The sequence below is a fragment of the Thermobia domestica genome, chromosome 5, assembly GCF_964235325.1.
Source record: "Thermobia domestica chromosome 5, izTheDome1.hap1.1, whole genome shotgun sequence".
NCBI classification, from domain to species: Eukaryota; Metazoa; Arthropoda; class Insecta; order Zygentoma; family Lepismatidae; genus Thermobia; species Thermobia domestica.
Genome location: NC_137458.1, coordinates 2794350 through 2815374, shown reverse-complemented (window position 1 = coordinate 2815374; position 21025 = coordinate 2794350). Strand labels below are relative to the sequence as shown.

At 34.4% G+C, this 21025-nt stretch overlaps 1 protein-coding gene across 1 annotated transcript in view; it reads right to left on the bottom strand.

Annotated features, from left to right (window-relative positions):
• ds (dachsous cadherin-related 1) overlaps positions 1-21025 on the bottom strand; it is a 635615-nt gene that overhangs the window by 48022 nt on the left and 566568 nt on the right. The window contains exons 10-14 of the mRNA XM_081758114.1: positions 14293-14637; positions 12623-12992; positions 7822-8070; positions 7076-7343; positions 876-1193 (exon numbers count right to left, since the gene is read on the bottom strand). Of these exons, the coding sequence (XP_081614240.1) occupies positions 876-1193; positions 7076-7343; positions 7822-8070; positions 12623-12992; positions 14293-14637 (1550 nt within the window). The remainder of the gene's footprint in view (positions 1-875; positions 1194-7075; positions 7344-7821; positions 8071-12622; positions 12993-14292; positions 14638-21025) is intronic.

The following is a 21025-nucleotide window of genomic DNA, read 5'->3' as shown; positions in this document are numbered from 1 at the left end:
TTTGTTTACATTAATAATGATTTGCAAAGTAACATACCTTCTTCTTCTTCCTCTTATTATTATTATTATTATTATTATTATTATTAATAATAATAATAATAATAATAATAATAATAATAATAATAATAATAATAATAATAATAATAATAATAACTGAACAATCGTAAGTAAAGCAAAAACGGATTTTATCAATGATGACTAAATCTAAACTTGCAGGGCCAATGAAGTGGCAAGAACCAATTTACATACAGTCACATTAACAATGCAACATAGAAATAACTTTTAGAAGCTTGCGAGCCAAGGTAAAAAATATATATAAATATGGAAATCATTATCTTGCAGGTCTGTGGAAAGCCCTAGAAAAACACTAGTCAGTATGATTGATCGTGGGATTTGAACTTCACTCCTCCTGATTAAGAAGCGAGTACATTTATCGTTCACCTATGCCCGCACAGTTGTCACATATGGAAGAAGTATTTTTTAATCAATAAAAAATATTTTTGTCTGGTATTCTTTTTATGCACCTCCGTTTTTTCTTCAATTCTGTTAAGCTGATAGTGTTTCGTTCATTACATTGGTAAAAGCATTATTGAATAATCACAAAACAGTTTTTACCGTTAATTGGTATTGGAAGTTGTTTTTATCACTTCTTCAGCAATAAATTTAATTCATTGGTGAAACCGTTATTGGAATGGAACGTTCCCTCCCTCTCTTAGAAACTGGTACCGTTAGAAATTTAACCAGATTTTCGTCACTAATGGAAGATAAAAAAGACAAAGGAAATATGATTACCAAAGTAACGATTTTTTTTTTTTCAAACGCAAGTTTAGATTTAGTCCCCCCTTGTGGCCGCTGTTATCTTGTGTAAAACTCACCTGCATGACAAACGTTCCTTTATTATGTCCCTCCCACACGGAGGCGGAATACAACTGCTGAGTGAAGCGAGGTGGGTTATCATTCTGATCTTGGAGATTAACCCACACTGTTGTGTAGCCGTACAATGGAACCAACCCATCCGCCTGTGCAACTACCACCAGTCGCAGTTTCGGGTTGCCCTCGAAGTCCAAGTTTCTGGGATCTCGCACTCGGATCAGACCATTGTTCGAGTTAATCTCAAACGTACTGTCTTCATTGCCACTGCCAAAGCTGTACGTGATGCGCTGACGTCTTCCGTCTGTTCTGTACGCTGATACCTGCAAAAACCATAACATAAACTATTACAGTAGAACTTCAATTATCCGAACTACAGTCATCTAGATCGCCAAATACACAGATTAATAACAGGACATAAAACAATTACATAAACAAAACGCTTATTGAAATGTACTCTGTATGTATTTGATCATAAGAATATAATTTCTTTCAAACTCCTGTTTAAATTACAGTTAAAACTTTATAATTTGAATTCTTTGTATTTCTTTAATTGTTTGTAGGTCTAGTAAAAACAAATCTTATTTTTAACGTAGGTTACACTTACTTAAAAAAAAAAGTCATTTTAGATTTTTAAAATCTCATAATATAACATTTGTTGAGTATTTCCCTCACTTATCCAGATTTCTGTATATCTGGATTCGTTCAGAATTCATTAATGCGGAAAAGAAAATGAATTGAAATCTTTAAGTTTTACGTCCCCGATTATACCGGCTAGGCTAAAGGAGATGGTGATGATGAGAAATGAATGAAATGGTGGAATGAAGAAAGTGGAAGAAAACGGGAGAACCCTGAGAAAATCTCATGCACACGGTATTTGTCCACCACAAAATTCACTTGGCGCGAACTGGAATCGAACCAAGGACCCCAAGCACCAGAGGTGAACGCTCTACCACTGAGCCATTGCGGCCCAGTGGTGATTTTGATACCAATAAAATAATAAAGAAACTGTATACTGAAAAATGTGATAGAAGGAAAAAGAGGGAAAGGAACAAAAGAACTGAATGAGGATATTAAAGGAAGTAATTATTTTTTTAAAAAAAGGGACAGGAACTTCACAATTTGGGACATGTAAAAATGAAATGAAATCTCTAGTTTAACGTCCCACGGTTATACCCCTTAAGCTAAGGGAGACGAATGATTATAGCAGGTGAATGATTATGGAAAAATTGGTGGAATGAGAAGTGGGAGGAAACGGGAGAACCCGTGAAACCCAGGACCCGATGCTGTCCAGCAAAAACTCACATGGCATAACCAGGCCCGTATTTATACATTGTACGCTCCTGTGCTCTAAATAATTTGCCCCCTCCCCTCCGCCGCACAAACTTATTTCTCAAACAAGGAAATAAACCGTGATTTTGCAAACATACCATCTCTTGTTGAGTAGCATTTTAGGTATTACAAGTTACAAAAATTACAAACGTAATTTTAAATTGCCTAATTCTTTCAATGATGATTATGATGTGGTATTCTGCCATTGCCCTCCATGGAATGATGATGACGTACTAAAGATGGGACCTACAGCTTAACTTGGAATCCGAACCATTTGTGTCCCCGCCGGGAACCGAACCTGGTATAGTCGGGGTGGGAGACGATGAATTTTTAAAAATAATAAGATAAACTAGCTAATTAGTAACTACTGTAATTAGAGCGAATTAAACACATTAACATTTCTCATGCTTGCGCGGGCTCTGTGGGTTGCTCGTTTTAAATAGGCTGTTACTTTATTCTAAATCTTAAAAAAAAAAAAAAAATCCAAAATTTTGCCGTCCCCTAAATTCTGTCGTTCTGTGCTCGAGCACAGAATAGAACTTACCTAAATACGGGCCTGGGCATGACATCAACCCAGGACCTCTCACACAGGGATGAGCATTTTTTTACTGCGCCATCGCACTCTCCAAAATATGTGGCAAATTATAAGCCTACGATAGTACAGTCAGTGATAAAAGTTCCTTCCGTTTCGTAGAATTTATTATAGAAATAATGATGGTATGTCTGGAACGTACTGAAAATTATATTGTTTTTAATTTACGAAAATTGTACTCAAATTGTACTTTGAGAGCCGCGGTGGCTCAATGGTAGAGCGTTCACCTCTGGTGCTTGGGGCTCCCTGGTTCGACTCCAGCTCTCGCCGAGTCAACTTTGTGGTAGACAAAGACCGTGTGCGTGGGTTTCCTCGGAGTCCTCCAGTTTCCTCCCACTTTCTTCATTCCACCATTTCATTCATTTCTCATCATCACCGTCTCCTTTAGCCTAACCGGCATAACCATAGGATGTAAAACTTAAGGATTTCATTTCATTTTTTTTTTTTCAAATTGTCCTTCCATTCTGAATGAAACTAATGTCATCAAACAGAAAGTACTTTTGTCGCTGACTGTACAATGCTTGATGGGAAATATTGAAGGTGACTTGTAGTTCTTCAGTAGCAAGATGGCGTCTGTACAATGTAGAATTGGAATATACAACACGCCTGCTCATTATTGAATTTGAGAAGGAAGAACAGAAAATACCATATTTGTTTGGCGAAGAAACTAGTTTCGTCTAGTGTTTGAATGGAAATTACAAATTAAAAAATTAAAAACACTACTACTTTCCTTATACAGTATCTCGTCTTTAAGCCAAATAATCATTATGTAATTGCCTTCTCATTTTCGTGTTAATGACTGAGCATTGCAACTTTTTTTTTTTTTTTTTTTTTAATGAAGACAACACTCAACGCTTCGATTGTAGTCGTAATAAAGATGCCATTCGAAACGTCCAAAAAAGATTGTAATTGTCATTCTCACAAATATCATTCGCGTTTAAGAAAAAAAAAATCTTTAACAATAGGGCGTGTATGTGAGCATAATGAGCGATTTGACGAAAAGGGCAATCGCACGCACACACAATCGCATTTTCACAGAGGGCGCGTGTAGGATACTGCAATAAGCTGCACAGGTGGGTGGCGGATCAAACGCAAGGTAAACCAGTGCGTCCTCATCGATTGACTGTGATGACGTTGGGTTCCTTTATACTCTGTGTACGACTGTCATCTTCAATACAGCGGAACATTCTCTACATTGGTCTGCAGGATGGCTTCATAACAAGAATATGTCTCATTCGCAGACACTGTCTCGTAAATATTCACACCATTGGCCTCCCAGATTCATTACTGTTCATCTTTGGCGACTTCCGAACCGGTTTTTGTTGCGCTTGCTACAGTCACCTGTCCGTGTTATGTGGAAATGAACGCGCGCGCGTGAGTGTGTGTGTGTGTGTATGAGAAAGAAACGATGTTGGTTATTGTCACTTCGTTAGTGTGTTTGACTTTCTGATTATTTCACGTTGTTTTTTGTTGTAAACCTTGATCAACGTTTACTCTGGATGTCCTTTGGGAACCAACTTTCATCAAAGGAACGGAAACTTGTACTTTATAATCTAAAAACACAAGAAGCTAAATTAATCATTTGATTATATATGAATAAAGCTCCAGATAATCTATGAAGAGGTAAACGGATTGAGACAATAGGAGATGAAGATTAGCGGAAGCTAAACATTTAACGATCGCATCCTACTACTGATATGCTGAGACTAAGAAATCGTGGGATTTGAACCCGGAAACTCTCGATCAAAAAAAGGGTCTTATCCGTTCTCTAGGTCTGTCATCATCGTTACAAGTATGCTGCTATTCTTGGCAGGTTACTTGCTGCAATTAAGACTCTTCCATCTTCCACGGTCTTCCACTAACCTTTTCGTCTTCACGTACGATTTCCCTGTTTTGATATCGTCCATTAATTGTAGTCTCGTTCACCCCCTCCCTCTCTTTCCTGCGACCCTCTAAAACGTCCCTCATCATACCGTTCCTTCTTATTCAAAGTCCCAACCAGTTTCTCTTCCTCTTCTTAATAATATCTAACATTCTTTTTTTCTCCCCTACCTTTCTAACATCATCTCATTCGTTTTCCCCTCCACGCAGCTAATTCGCTTCATTCTTCTTCACACCTACATTTCAAAAGCTTCCAGTCGTTTTTCATCATTTTTGCGTAAAGTCCATGTTTGTGATCCATGCAGTAGAATAGTCCACACGAAGCATTTTATGAGTCTTTCTCAACTCTTTATTCAGGTTCCCACAAAATGGTACCTTCTTCCTCCTAAAGGCTTCTTTCACCATTCCTATCCTTGCTTTTATTTCACGTTCACATTTCATATCATTACTAATAATACTACTGAGGTATCGAAAACTTGTCACTTGGCCTACTTTCTCCCCCCGTACTTCTGACGGTTCCAGTCCTGCGTAAGTCAATAATTCTTATTAACATTCTCACGATTTCGTTAACGGTCCTGATTATAATTCCAAATAGCACTTCCTATCTGCTCCCTTTCTTCCAAAAGACAAATGCCAAACTCTAGGCGTTACCATAATCACAAGTGTTCTGCTTAAGTCACTATCAAGTAACTTTCTCAAAGTTGAGAAGGTTCCTTAAATTACATTCCCAGTCATCTCTTCGTCTTAGTGTAGAGATTATCACTTTTAAAATCATACCAATCCACTTGGCGTAACGGTCCACTTGTGGGCCTAAGCCTGCTCCAGCGCCATCTGCTAGCGATCGGCTGAACTACGTCGAGGCTAGCGGCGAGCACGTAGTCAACGCTCTGCGACGCTCTGCACCTAACAGGCACAACAAGAGCTTTTTAGGTCTAATCGACGCTAGGTGGACGCCGAAAATTGGAAAGCACCGGCCGGGAATCGAATCCGGGACCACGCGGACATGAGTACAACCTTCTAATCACTAGACTACGGTGTTCCACAGATTATCACTTATAGTCAACTTTATTTACTAGAACCTTCTTCTTCCTCCTCCCCTTTTTGCTTCTGCCATATCTTATAACACGTCTCTTGGGTATAACAAACCGGTACATTTATACACATGGAATTGAATATGCGAATCATAAGGTTGAAAGCTGTAAAGAGTGCAATTTGGCCAGCGCATGAAGCTAAAACAAAACGCTTCTTGCAGTGTAATAGATTAAAATTTTAATTTTATTTTTACGTACTAGTATTATGTAATAAAGTATATTAAAAGTTATTTGTCTTGTTGCGCGAAGTGAATTTCTTCACCCTTCTTTCTTATATTTCGTACTCTATTACTTATAAGGACCTCGTCACGGGAGATGCGTATTGTATTTTATAAGAAAGAAAAAAATCGAGTTGCTCCTGTATTACTTCCTATTTGCTCTTCTTAATGCAGGTAAGAAAACTATTTAGTCCTAAACATTTTAAAATTAAAACGATTGGTGAGAATATTGACGAAAATTAAAACAGCATACACATTCATTAAGTCCACCATTGTTGATTTTTTTTTTTCCAGTTTACTCGTCAAACAATACTAATTTTTAAATGTTTAGGACTAAATAGTTTTCTTACCTGCACTAAGAAGAGCAAATAGGGATGTGACACAGAGGCAACTCGAATTTTCTTTTTAGAAACTGCGTCCCGTGAAGAAGTCCTCAGAAGTAATAGGTGACGAAATATACGAAGAATGGAACGATGCACAATATGGAAGGAAACTGGTTGGCCCATTGGCTGAGAAGGAACGTGCTAAAGGGTATGATGGTAGGAAAGAGAGGGAGAGGACGAAGGATGCTACAGCTGACGGACGGTATCAAAACAGAAAAATGGTACATGAAGACCAAAACGTTAGCTGAAGACTGTGGAGTATAAAAGCTTCTCAGTAGCAGTAAGTGACCTGCTAATAATGGCAGAATACCTATGATGATCACGATCAGAGAATCTACACGAGAAAATTTGCACAAAATCTTAGCAGAAAAATAACATCAGCCTAGCGTTCTTTTGAGCTTCCCCTATTATTATTCTTAGTTTTCCCTGACAAATCTCGGCCTAGTTTTAAAAATAGGAACGTTAATAGCTATTTTGGAAAGTTAACTTTTAGCTGTTCAAAATGTCTATACTGGTTGCATCTACAACAGAGGGGTCATTTGGAAAGGGCAAAGTGGCAATGTTCTCCTAATACTAAATGTGAAACCTTAATGCTGGGAATGAATCCCCAATTTACCAAAGAAAAACTTAAAATGACGCTGCTGTTCTACAACTCGATTAATAAATAAATCAGAAAAATTATTAAAATGGAAATAATCAAACTCTTACCTGTATGACATCACTTCCTGCAGGAGCAGTTTCAGCCAAATAGACATTATAGGTGGAATTCTGAAATCTTAACGCCGAGGACTCCGTACTTTCTCCCACTTTGATTTCGATAAGCCCTGTAGAACTCAAGGGAGGATTCCCTTTATCCCTCGCCAATACTTCCAAATGGAACAGTTTCCCTGATTCCATAGCCAAACTGCTGGTGGCAGTCAAAATTCCGGTGTTTGGATGGATGCGGAACTTATTGTTACGTGGTTCGTTCATAAAGCTAAAAAAATAACATAATACTCAAATTAATATGTATACATAAAAGGTAATGGTAAAATAATACGTCATATAAGGCAAGCATTTACATGGTTCTGCAGTGCATGAGCCACAAAAGCTAGATGAACTGCTAATATTTTGGCACAAGACCATTGCCAAGTGTGAACTGACAAAGAAATGGAAATAATACTTGTCTGTAGTAAATTATACTATACTAAAACTTAAAAAAAAAAAAAAAAAAAAAAAAAATAATAATAATAATAATAATAATAATAATAATAATAATAATAATAAGTTTTACGTTCCACGATTATGCCGACTAGGCTAAATGTGATGTTTTACAAGGGGAAAAAAGTTAAAATACAACATATTTTAAAACCTATCTCAGACTCTATACGAATTGACTAATTTCGAATGTGTACAAAAGTAGACAATCTGTACGAAAATGAAACTTCAGCAATCAAAATTAATTTCTAACTTACCTATACACAATTTCTGCGTTAGTTCCTTCGTCTTTATCTTCTGCTTCAACCTTCAACAGACTTTGACCCGGCTGCGTATACGCAGGGACTTCTGCAGTGAACGGGTACTTCAGAAACGTCGGCTTGTTATCATTCACATCACCAACCATAATCTGTACTTGAACCTTCTCTGATCGAGCATCGTAGCGGCCGCCATCTGTGGCCACCACCTCAAAACTGTACACGCGCTTTTTCTCCCGGTCGAAAAGTCTACAAAATAAAAGAATGGAATTTTTAGTCAAGATTATTTCTTAGAGAAGCAATTTAATGTTAAGTTTACAGGTAACTTCATTAATTGCTTTCTCCTTTTACCACATTATCGATAACTGGTTTCATTATTTTTTTTTTTCTCCTTACTTTGATTAACGCATAAATTTAACAATACCTCCTCTTCATCTCTTTATTTTTATCTGCTAATGTGACTTCCTTTCTGAAAGTTCAAATATAAATCAAATAAATGGAAAGGAGGACTAGGACTTTGCGTTTTCTTGCCTCATTTTAAACTTATGATTGTTTCGTGTCTGCTTGTCCGGGAACATAGCTTACCCTTAAGAGCCTGACATATTTAAAATAATACAAAACTTAAGATTTTTCTTTTGCTTGTTTATCAGAAATGAAAGAAGATAATGAAATGCAACTTACCATAATCATAGACAATGTTATTCTACAACAAAAAATATGGACCTGAAGAATTTTCAGTGTTGCCATCCATAGAAATTACAGTGTTGTCATAATAACATTTCCCCCAAAAATCTTAGTAAAGGCAATGACTAGAGGAACGAACTGAACTGCATTTGATTACGTATCATGTTGTTTTGGTATTCTATGAAATACTTTTTAAATGACATTATTATTTAGTTTTAATAACTCTATGTTAAAAACTATTTTGTTAATTAGAAAGTAAATACAACTATTATTTCAAAAGTAATTCACAGGATACCAAAACATGATACGTAATCAAATACAATTGAGTTCATTCTTCCAGTCGGCTGCCTTAACTTAGATTTTGGAGGAAATGTCATTCTGGCAACACTGTAATTTCTATGGATGCCAACACTGAAAATTCATCAGGTTCATATTTTTTGTTGTAGAATAACATTATCTATGGTTGTGGTAAGTTGCATTTCATTATCTCGTTTCACTTCAAAAACAAGCAAAAGAAAAAATTAAATTTTGTATTATTTTTAGTATGGCAGGCTCTTAAGCAGTGTGACGTTCTGATGTTGTCTTTTTATGCCTAAATAAATGCAAGAGGAAAAGTTTTTTCAACTTAGTAGGTTCGAAACTTCTTCCAAATTTTAGAGGACTCTGTTTGCTACGCTTGTTCTAGAAAAGGTTATTATAGTTCTACATCGATTTCCTTCATGGCCATTCCAAGAGAAGATATGAAAATTCTAAACCAATTACTAGAAATACTCAATTTTATATTTTATAAAATGTCATATTAAGTAATTTTCAAGTTTTTCTAATACGTTCTCTTTTGGACTATCTTTCCCTAATGCCAACTTCCCTTCTCGGGCGGGAAGGGGGGAAGTAGGAGAATATATGATCTTACACTTTTGCATAGCTCCGAAATGTACACTGACATTTAAGGAAAATTATTAAAATATACACGAAATTATATATATCTCAATGAAGGAGAAAACAACCGATTTGTTTTAACACACCAGATTCTCTGTAGATGTGAATCCTAGAAAACATACGGAATGAAAGCTCAATTCAAATTTAGGATTAGGATTTGATTTTATTTAATAAAAAATATTATTTGAATATGATTGCGATGTGCTTATATAAAAACTGAAGGCTTGCGTCGAGGTAAGACACAGGAGATTCAAACGAAAAAGCTTTCGGTATCAATTCATGCATCTTCAATAAGATTAGTGGTTGTTGGTTTTGTGGCTTTGGAACATGTGATCTCAGTTTTGATTCCCGGTGAGAGAACATGGAAATTTTAATATATTACAGTCGTTCAGATTCTACTTTAAAATGTAAGTTCAAGTCTTACATAGACTCAGTGCTGAAAAGGGGCGCTGAATTTCAAAGTCAAATAAATGACCAGGAATTATCATCATAAATGTTTGATAATTATTCTGCCATTGCTGGAACGTAACAAATTCCGAAGTTTTCATACATTACTCCAGTTAATCTCTTCGTCTTGACATAGAGTTTCTCTTTTCTATGTGTCTATCAGGTGTAGTAAGTACTTCTCCCTCTCCCTGTTTTCCCTTCCATCATGCCTATAATCTCGTCCTTCATAATACAATATATTTCTCAAAAAAAGTCCTAATCATTTTATTCTCTCTTTTTAATTACTTCAAATATTAAAATATCTCTAATTAATTTTAACACTTTCTCATTAATTTTAGCTGTTTCAAAATCTAGTCATTTTTCATCTCTTTGCGTAGTATCCAAGCTTTCCCTTCTTTACACGAGAAATACTTTACACGATATATATATTTAATGAGTGTTTTTCTAGAAACCAAAATCCATCATGCCACATAGATTTAAATTTGTATTTAATTTAAGAAAGTTCAATATACGTAGAAAAAAATCAACGCGTTCGTTATTCACATATACGCTTAACAATGAAAAATTACTAATTGTAATCATGTAAAGGTTTTGAATACCTAAGCCATTTTTATTTTTTAAATCCATTTGTTTATATGGGGAATTATTCTTCAGTTTCATTTGAAATATACTGGACTTTTAATTTTGTGATTTTATTAATTTCTTGTTCAAATCTAGTTAAAAGTTCTTTGCTTTTTCCCAAATAAATTTGCATCTGTTATAAATTTAAAATTAGTTAAATTAAAGTTAGTTAAAGATTCTTTGCTTTTTCAAAATAAATTTGCATCTTTTATAAATTAAAAAATAGTTAAATTAAATTTAGTTAAATGTCTCTTGTTTTTTAAATGAATTTGTATCGTTTTCCAATTTAAAATTAGTTAAATTTAATTAAAAGTCCCTTCCTTTTTTCAAAATGAATCTGCACTTTTATAAATTACAAAATTAGTTAAACTAAATTTATTAAAGGTTCCTTGCTTTTTCAAAATGAATTTGCATCTTTTATACATTAAAAGAATAGCTAAATTAAATTTAGTTCAAAGTGAATTTGTATCATTTATAAATTTGAAATTAATTAAAGGTCCCTCATTTTCAAAATAAATTTTCATCTTTTATAAATTAAATTTAGTTAAAGGTCCCTTGCTTTTATCAAAATGAATATGTATTTTTCATAAATTTGAAATTAGATAAATTAAATCTAGTTAAATTTAATTTAGTACCTTGCTTCTTCGAAAGGAATTTGTATCTTCTTTAAATTTAAAATTAGTTAAATTTAATTTAGCTAATAAAGGTTTCTTGCTTTTTTCAAAATGAATTTGGATCTTTTAGAAGTTTAAAATTAGTTGAATTTAGTTAAAGGTGCCTTGCTATTTCAAAATGAATTTGCATCTTTTATAAATTTAAAATTAATTAAATAGATCCTTTGCTTTTTTCAAAGTGAATTTGCATCTCTTATAGATTTAAAATTAGTTAAATTTGGTTAAAGGCCCCTTGCTTCTTCAAAATGAATTTGCATCATTTATAGATTTAAAATTAGTTAAATTAAACTAAGTTAAAGTTCTCTTGCTTTCTCAAAATAAATTTGCATCTTCTGCAAATTTAAAATTAGTAAAATTAAATATGATTATTTCCTCGGTAAATATTAAGATTATATGTATTTAAATTCAATTTTGATGCCAAAAGAGACAATGAAATAGATTTGAGGAAGATATCACTAAAATTAAACCATTAACACATCAGTTAATTAAAAATAAATAAATAAATAAAATAATTCCCTATGAAAATAAATTAGATAAAAGATGAAGATGGCGCAAGTGCTGCGTTCAGAATAAGGTTAAAATATGTGCCGTAGACAGATTGCAAAAATTTCTTTCCCAATCAAAACACAAATCCAAAGTATATTTAAGAAAGTATTTCTTCATTTGTAAACATGGATCTATGATAATCTATAGTGTAAATATCATGTAAATATGATCTATTTACAAACAAAAAAAGAGTAACTGCATTATATTGTAGTGAAGATATAATTTCTTCTTATAAGTGAATGCTTTACTTTATAGGATTAAATTGCTTTTACCGAAAGAAGTTATTGTCAAATCGTAGGTAAGATATTAATTTCTCTCTCTTTTTATGAAATATCACAAATAAATGAATCATCATTGTTAAGCAATTGTCTTGAGATTATGTTCATGTTTATGTATAGAACTACCTTACAAGCAAAGAATATTTCGGGAAGAATTGGATCAAAGAAGGGCCAGCATGTTGACATGCAACTGAATGATGTTTTTGATTTAATTCAATATTTTACGTTTTATTCTTCAAATTTTGGAAAATCCTTTGAGTAAATTCTTACAGAATTTTAACAAAATTTTTGTAGTCTTTTGGGAAATTTCTGCTGAGATTTTAATAAAATTATGAAAATCTTGAGTAAATTCTGTTGAGATTTTAACAAATCTTTGGAAATATTTTGAGTAAATTCTGCTTGGATTTTAACAAAGTTTTGTATATCTTCATTGTATCGTAACATTTTATAGACAATTTTGTTTATTTAATTATAGAAATATTGTTCAGTTGCACCCAAAAATTTGCCTTTTTCATCTAATCCTCTTCAAACTGCCAATGATTCTTAAATGACACGATTGTGTATATTACATGTCCGTATGCTTTGTAAGTTAAAAAAAAAAAAAAAAATCCTTACCCTGCTGTGGTGATGACTCCGGTCTGATTGTCAATCCGAAAAAGCCACTGACTTTCATTCGTGAGTGAATAACTCAACTGGGCATTGATTCCAACGTCTGCATCTGTAGCCAGGACAGTCAAGACTTTAGTATCCATGGGTACATTCTCTGGCACCGTCGCCGTGTACCTGGGCTGGGAGAAACGAGGATCATTGTCATTCTGATCCTCCACCGTCACACTGATGTTGCACACGCCACGCAGAGGTGGGGAGCCTCGATCCTGAGCACTGATTACTAAAAAGTAACGGTCCTGCCTCTCCCTGTCCAAGGGACGACTCGATAGTTCTCCTGTATGCAGATCAATACTGAACTTGTTGCCCACATTCCCCGCTGAAACAAAAGGACAAAACAAATTAGAGTACTTAAAATACATACAGCACTGTTCGTTATCGTCTATACCACATTGCGTTTGTTGGTTCGAGATTATAATATTTAAATCAAATATAAGGGACATGCTATATTATATAAATAATTCTATGGCCCAAAGGTTCAATGCCGCATTCTCAAGAGCTCTCCAATGACTTCTGTCTTAGTCAACTAAAGCCAGTTTCTACTTGGTATTCCTATTTCTGCTAGATCCATCTTTCCTACTTGTGCCTAGATCTTTCAAATTATTTTTTTCCAATTGGATTTCCAGTTAGTTTTCAAAGCATTCCTAGTTTCCTACATGATCTGCTCCCTTCAGCCTCTTAAACTCAATGATTCTATTTTTTATTGGATCAAAAGATCCAATATATATCAGGCAAAAATTTTCTTGTACGCCTTATATCTGGAGAATTACATACAGTGCAGCCAAACCCAAGCTATCACTTAACTCAGTATGATGTCCTTATTCCGCAGAAAAGTACGAAAACTCGATTTAAGGGCCGTTCAGAAATTTTGTGGTTCCTTATACCAAAATGCATCAAAAGATCCAATATATTTCGATCAAAAATTTTCTTGTAGATCTTATATCTGGAGAACTACATATAGTGTAGCCAAACCCAAGTTATCACTTAACTCATTATGATGTGCTAAAAAAATACGAAAATTCGACTTAGAAATTCGGTTCAAAAATTTTGTGGTTCCTGATCCAAAAATTAATTCTTGGCCAAGATCGCAATCTTTTGATCCATTTTGTTGGATCATTCCTAAAATTCTTGTCTAAATCACCGTACAGCTGTAAGTAATCTCGAATCTATGGCTAAAATATCTTAAAATCATCAATCATTGAAGACAATAACTCTCAACATTTTATAACTAATTCTTTATTATTAACTCGTAAAACAATTTGCTAAAGAGTACGTTTAAAGTTCGATAACATTCTAGCACATACTAAAATATTTTGTGATACTAAAATTCACTTTATTTGTATAGGTAAACAGATATAAGAATGGGTTTTAATAAATATGTACATTTAAAGTCATCCCTAGTACATATCTAAATTTTTGTATATATGAAAGCACAATAAATCAAACAAAACTATAAATTCACAACATCATTAGAAAATGCTATTGATATAAGCTGAAGTTATTTGAGATTTCATTAATTTAACCCCTTAGATTTGAATACAAAAACTAACCTTTGTTTAGGAATAGGATGACAATACTTTAACATTTAAATGGAAAATAATGTAACACGAAAAACTAACCTGTAATACTGTAGGAAACCTCTCCATTGTGTCCAGAATCTTTATCCGTAGCTACCACAGTGTGTATAACAGATAAGTCACTGTTTTCAGGAACAGATAGCGGGTAGCAGGATCCTAGAAACTGTGGCGCGTGGTCGTTAACATCCAGGAGTCGAACATGAACTGTCGCTGTGTCATACTGAGCTGGTACAGTTTCACCTCTTACATACACTGTTATCATGTACGAACTTGTTTCCTCTCTGTCAAGAGAACCAATCGTTGATATGACTCCAGTTCGTGGATCGATTCGAAACTTATCACCAGCAATTCCTGCAGGGATTAGGTACGTCAAATTTCCATTGTTACCTGAAATAAGATATATCATATTGTCATTTACTTATTTATTTTTGTACAGAAAGGAAGTTTTAGCATGCTAAGTTCAAATAAATAATTCTTAAATCATGTTATTGATATAGAGGTTGCAGAAAGAATAGCTAATATCCACCAATAAAGGTAAATTTGAGCCTATAAAGAGGCCCTATCACGGCGAAATTATTATTTTACATGAGATATCGTTATCATGACACTTATCGGCTTTCGATTTCCAGACAGTTAGAAAATCAGCATTTATTTTCGCGTTTATAAATGACTGCAAACGGAAAGCAAAAAGGTGACTCGTGATAACGGTACTACCTCATAGAAAATAATATTGTCTAGTGTGTTCTTGTTCCATATTTCGATTATCTTTTATCTATTTGAAGACTAGCAGCGTTCACCCCGCTTCGCTGCGGTCACCCCGGAACGCAATAAACTTTGTTACTTAGATAATTTTTACTTTTTCGCTTTCAAGTGATATGATAAAAACCATAGAAGATTGCACTAATGTTAACATTATATCGCCTGTCATTTATGTTAACCCGCCCCGCTTCGCTGCGGTCACCCCAACCCGCCCCGCTTCGCTGCGGTCATCCCGGAACGCAATAAACTTTGTTACTTAGATAATTTTTACTTTTTCGCTTTCAAGTGATTTATAGCGCCTGTCAGTTATGTTAACCCGCCGAGTCACAGGGTCATGCGGGTTGCATATAAATACGTTTATTTTTATACCTATGATGAACTAATAACAAAGGATTTGTACGTATGGACACCTGAATGGTCAATTATCTCAAGACACTGGTAATTGAAAATTAAAGTGATATGATAAAAACCATCTAGGGTCCACATCCTAACAACCCCCCAAAAATGAAAGAAATCGGTTCAGCCGTATTAGCGTGATGAGCGGACAAAGGATTTTTTGTACGTATTGACACCTGATTGGTCAATTATCTCAAGACACTGCTAATTGAAAATTAAAGTGATATGATAAAAACCATCTAGGGTCCAAATCCTAACAACCCCCCAAAAATGAAAGAAATCGGTTCAGCCGTATTAGCGTGATGAGCGGACAAAGGATTTTGTGCGTTCTCTTTTATATATATAGATATCACATAATTACTGTAAAATTAGCGGTATTTTAATTTCGCAATGATTAGGTCTGTTAAGAATAATTCTGCAAAGTTCATTTGGACAACTATTGTACAAACTTCTAAAAACATGTGACTACAGCAAAGCTAATATAAGTTGTAATTATATATATATATATATATATAATAAACGGATGCGTTCTAGAAATACAATCGAGCCATTTATTTCTGTATAATGGCTGTATAATGGCGAATCGATCCACTAGTCCTGTGTAAAATTTAAAAGTGACTACTATAATTTTAATGAGAACACACGAACCGTTGCTACAAGGTAATTAAAATGGGACGCAAATCATTTTCTCGATGAACCACTCGAAGAACTTTTCCTCTTTATATTCAAAATAAATATATATCAATATCTAGACACAGTTTCTTTGATTTTAAAAATTATTTCCCAAATAATGAGAGGAGATATCCTGCTTATGAAGTCTATTGTATGCATTGTATTGTACGTATATCGAAGGGAGAAAAAACTGGAAGTTTCACGACAAAAGCAATTGAAACTACGTAAAGAAATAATGATAATAAAAAAAGCAAGTATGCTTTGTAAAGCTTCTTTACGGACCGGACCTCGTAAATTTGGGGGGTCACCTGTCCACTAGCTGTGCTTCTGTTCTGTTTCTCAGTTGTTTCGCTTAAAGGTATCCTATATTCTTCCTTTTTTTTTTTAATTCTCTTCTGTACGAGGGAGGAGAGAGTTATTCTGAATCAGGGCTCCCGGATTCTTCATTCTCGACTCGCATTTCGACGGATGACTCTGGGGAGGAGCAGTTTGACCGCTTTAAAAATTGTGGATGACCCTCCTTCTCCCCGCGTGCAAAGCAGAAACAATGAAAACATCCCCCTTCCCACAGTCTTTTTAATATTCTCTACAGCTCGTTTTCCCGCCCCCTCTACTCTTCTCCCCGTTAATACTATAAGGACCGTCGAAACTCATTTGCAGAACACGGTTTATAATATACGACTTAAAAAAAAAACTAACCAACCCTTCCCCTTATTTTGGTCTTTAAAAGATAGAAAAAAAAAGCAAATACACATATAAATTTACTGTTGTTATGTCATCTGGCCTTTCCGAAAATGTTAATCCGAACGTAGAAGAAAAGACTCTGATATTTCGCATCCTCTTTTTCTCTGTAATAACTAGCTTCCTCGCATCTCTTGTGTTGCATTAATCTATTTATGCCGCTAACAAAGCGGTTTTCTAAATGAAAAATAACAATATATACAAAGAGTACTGTATAAATAAAAAAATATTTTTAAAAAAAGAAGAAAAAAACATTATAATTTTGTCATTGAAAATAGGATTTGAAGTGTTCAATTTATAATTTCAGTCTGTTTAGAAGTTTTAAATTGTAGAAAAGAAAAATATATTCTTTTTCCGTGTCTTGTTTTCTCTCGATTTTCGGCTAACATGAAAAGAAACATTGGAAATTACTTTCAGTTTTGCTCCTCCCCTTTCCCTGCCCTCTTAAGCATGATTAAACTTTTGATTTGAAAAAAAAAAAAAAAAAAAAGCTCAGCTGTGGACGACGTGTAAGTAATTAAAATTTGTTCTAAGTTTCATTGTTCTGTAACTAATGTTTGTCATAGCAATGAGTACTTGTTATGCCACTTTTATTATAATTATAATTATAGTTATTATTATTATTATTATTATTATTATTATTATTATTACTATTATTATTATTATTATTATTATTATTATTATTATTACTATTATTATTATTATTATTATTATTATTATTATTATTATTATTATTAATATTATTATTATAAGTAGTTAGCATTTATACTATCTACTATCTACGATCCTTAATTGTGGTTTGTTTCAATTTCTGTTGCAGATAATTTCGGTGATACATTTCCTTTGTCAACGATGGGTAAACAACGGCGCCGACTTTCCAAAATTAATATGGGTGCATATAAATGGCGGGACATGTTAGCCTATACGTTTTCAGGAAAGTCTCAATAGTTGATTGATTTACTTTTAGTTAAACTCTTTTATGAACATTGTTAGAAAGGGCTGTGCTGTGATAAAGTAAAATTTACCGGTACTCTAAGGATATGCTGGGGCTGCCCTAGCTCAGTCGGTAACACAGTTGACTTAAACGCAAGAGAAACGGGTTCAAATCCGGGTCCAAACTAAAAATCTTGTGGGTGCCGGAGGACCCTCGTAGTCGGCGTGCATGTGGGTTAACACTGTTCAATACGCGGACCATATTTGTTTCTCAGTCCATTGATTTCCATACGGAATTATTTTTCATTTTTTTTATAAATAAACTGAACATTTAAGGCCTTATGCTGAGTCGTTCTGATGCGTGATTAGTGCCATACTAAAGAGTTCGACTAACATGTTTCCTGCAGTAGTCAGGCCTTTAGTATGACACTAATCATACGTCAAAATGACTCTGCATAAGGCCCTTAATGTTTTGCTTTCTTTTTCAAATCTTTTTTAAAACGTCCCTTGCTTCGTGTTACATATAGTTATAATGTTCAATAATCGTGGGGCACGGTGGCTCAGTGGTAGAGCTCTCACTTCTGGTGTTTGGGATCCCTGGTTCGATCTCCGGTAAAGTAAGTTTGTGCTGGACAACATGGTGCTCGCGGGATTTCTCGGGTACTCCCGTTCCCTTCCACTTTTTCATTCCACCAATTCTTTCATCATCATTCACTTGTTTTAATCATCGTCTCTCTTAGCCTAAAGGGCATAATCGTGGGACGTTAAACAGAAAAAATTCATTTCATATTTCATATTCAATAATCGAATTTAATTTAACTATACTACTCATCTACATGTAATTCTTAAGGGTCTTCACTACAGCGAAATTAAACTACCGCTAATTTTAGAGTTTTCCTGTAATATCTTCAGAACAAATAAAGGCACATTACCTCCTGGTAAAGAATTAGTCGAGATTTTTCTTCTATAACCGACAGTAAGATTTCCTCATTGTCTATTATTTTTCAGCGATTGTTCAATATTTGTCTCTCTCACTGTACTCGGTTGTCACTAGTATAATTTTATTTGTACTCCTTTTGCTATTGTAATCTTTCTTGTTATACTGTTTGTACTTACAGAAATAAATCTTTAGTTTCTGGGGGGGAGGGGAACAAAAATATTCGAAAAGCAGAAACGTAGTGAACTAGACAATACGATTTTGCATGTGATACCGTTATCATAACTCATCTATCTGCTTTCGATTTACAACTGTAGATAGATTTAGCATTTTTTGCGAGTTCTATAAATAGCGGCATGCCAAAGGCAGATAGGTGAATTGTGGTAAAGGTATCACATGCAAAATCGTATTGTCTAGTTCACTACGTTGCTGCTTTTGAAATATTTTTTATTTGTTTTGAAGATATTACAGGAAAACTCTAAAATTAGCGGTAGTTTAATTTCGCTGTAGTGAAGACCCTTAATGCAGAGTAAAATTTCCGATGTTTCGTTTAGATACATGAGTAACCTTTAAGGAGGATTCATTATAAAATGAAATGTTTCAGTTTACCATTCCATGATTATGTCCTTTAGGCTAAAGGATTAAGGCAAGTTAATTATGATAGAAGAATTGGTGGAATGAGAAAGTGGAAGCAAACGGGAATACCCCAAGAAAACCCACGGACACGATGTTGTCCACCACACGAGGATTCATTAGACTTAAGGTTAGTATAAAGGGACAAGTTTGTAAATAGATGTCACTACAGTCTTCGTATCTCTCCCATGTGTATTTTTTACCTTTCAAGAGAATTTACAGATTCTCTTACAAAATTCCATGTACCACAGTCCCCCCGGTAGTCTGTCCTCCCCAAAGTTTATGTTCTGCTGACCCTAATGTTTGCAAGAACTGTGTAACAAACCTGATGAAAGTATAAAAGAAACAGTACGAAAGAAACAGCGAACAACGGGAAATTTGGAAATGAAAGTAGTAAAAGCAAGATGTTGCCCATTCCCTTATCTGAGCGCTGATTGGGAAACACAAAGGTCAAAATTCTTTGTGCCTGCCGTAAATTATATTGTTTGATTTTTACGGGTTAATATATTAAAAGAAAAAGCATATTTATTTCTAAAGAAACTGCAATATAATTGCCGCATAACCAATCAGTTATGTTGTTTTTTGTGAAAATAAAAGGAGTAGATGAGACAAACAGGGAGGTCTTACAAGTCCATGGAAATAAATTACTGAAAGGACCAACATATCCTTTCTTTGCCATTTCCACACACTTACAATGAAACATGCGTTTGCAGTTCTTTTTCCTTGCTTGCTTTCCAATACTGTTTTAAAGTACTTTTTGAAACAATTAGACACGACATAACAATATCTTTAACAAAAGAAATTTATCAAAAAAAAATTAAATATATCATTAATAACAGTATAAAAATAAAGGGAAAATTATAAAATCATATTAATGAAGCTGAATGTACTAATTACGTTACTTAAGTACATAAAAATATGGTTAATTTGTTCGTTGTTGATGGTAAAATTAATAATTTACTTCCACATTAAACCATAAAACCTCTCCTCCCTACGGAATTTTTCTTGAAAAACAGTATGGGAACTGCTTAGTATAAGAACACAAATCAAAAGCAGACCACAAAGTAAACGTAAGGGACTAATTCTCATATTTATATTACTACAATGTTTGTAATATATATATTATAGTGTAAAAGTCTACAACTTCACTATGAGCAAAGGGGCCGCGGTGGCTTAGTGGTAGAGCGTTCACCTTTGGTGCAACGGGTCCCTAGTTCGATCCCAGCTCGTGCCCAGTGAACTTTGTGGTGGACAAACATCGTATGTCTGAGTTTCCTCGGAATTCGCCCGTTTCCTCCCACTTTCTTCATTCCATCATTTCATTCCTCATCATCACCGTCTCCTTTAGCCTAGCCGGCATAATTGTGGATCGTAAAACTTAAAAGATTTCATTTCATTTCATTTAACTATGAGTGAAAAAAATTGGTATCTCTGAAAATTGCCGTAGGAAGAACATGGAATATGCCTGATCAACAGTCATACCAGATAGGCAGGGCCGTACCGTAGAAAATCAGCGCCTGGGGCGAGAGTATACGACAGCGTTCCCATACATATATTCCAAGTAATTTTTCCTATCTTTTTCCTTTTTCCTCCCGAATTTTTTGCCCCCTTTACTTCGGCGCCCGGAGCCGTCGCCCAGCTCGCCCTTCCCCCCACGGCACGGCCCTGCAGATAGGGTACATATTTTTGAAGGATATGTCCCAG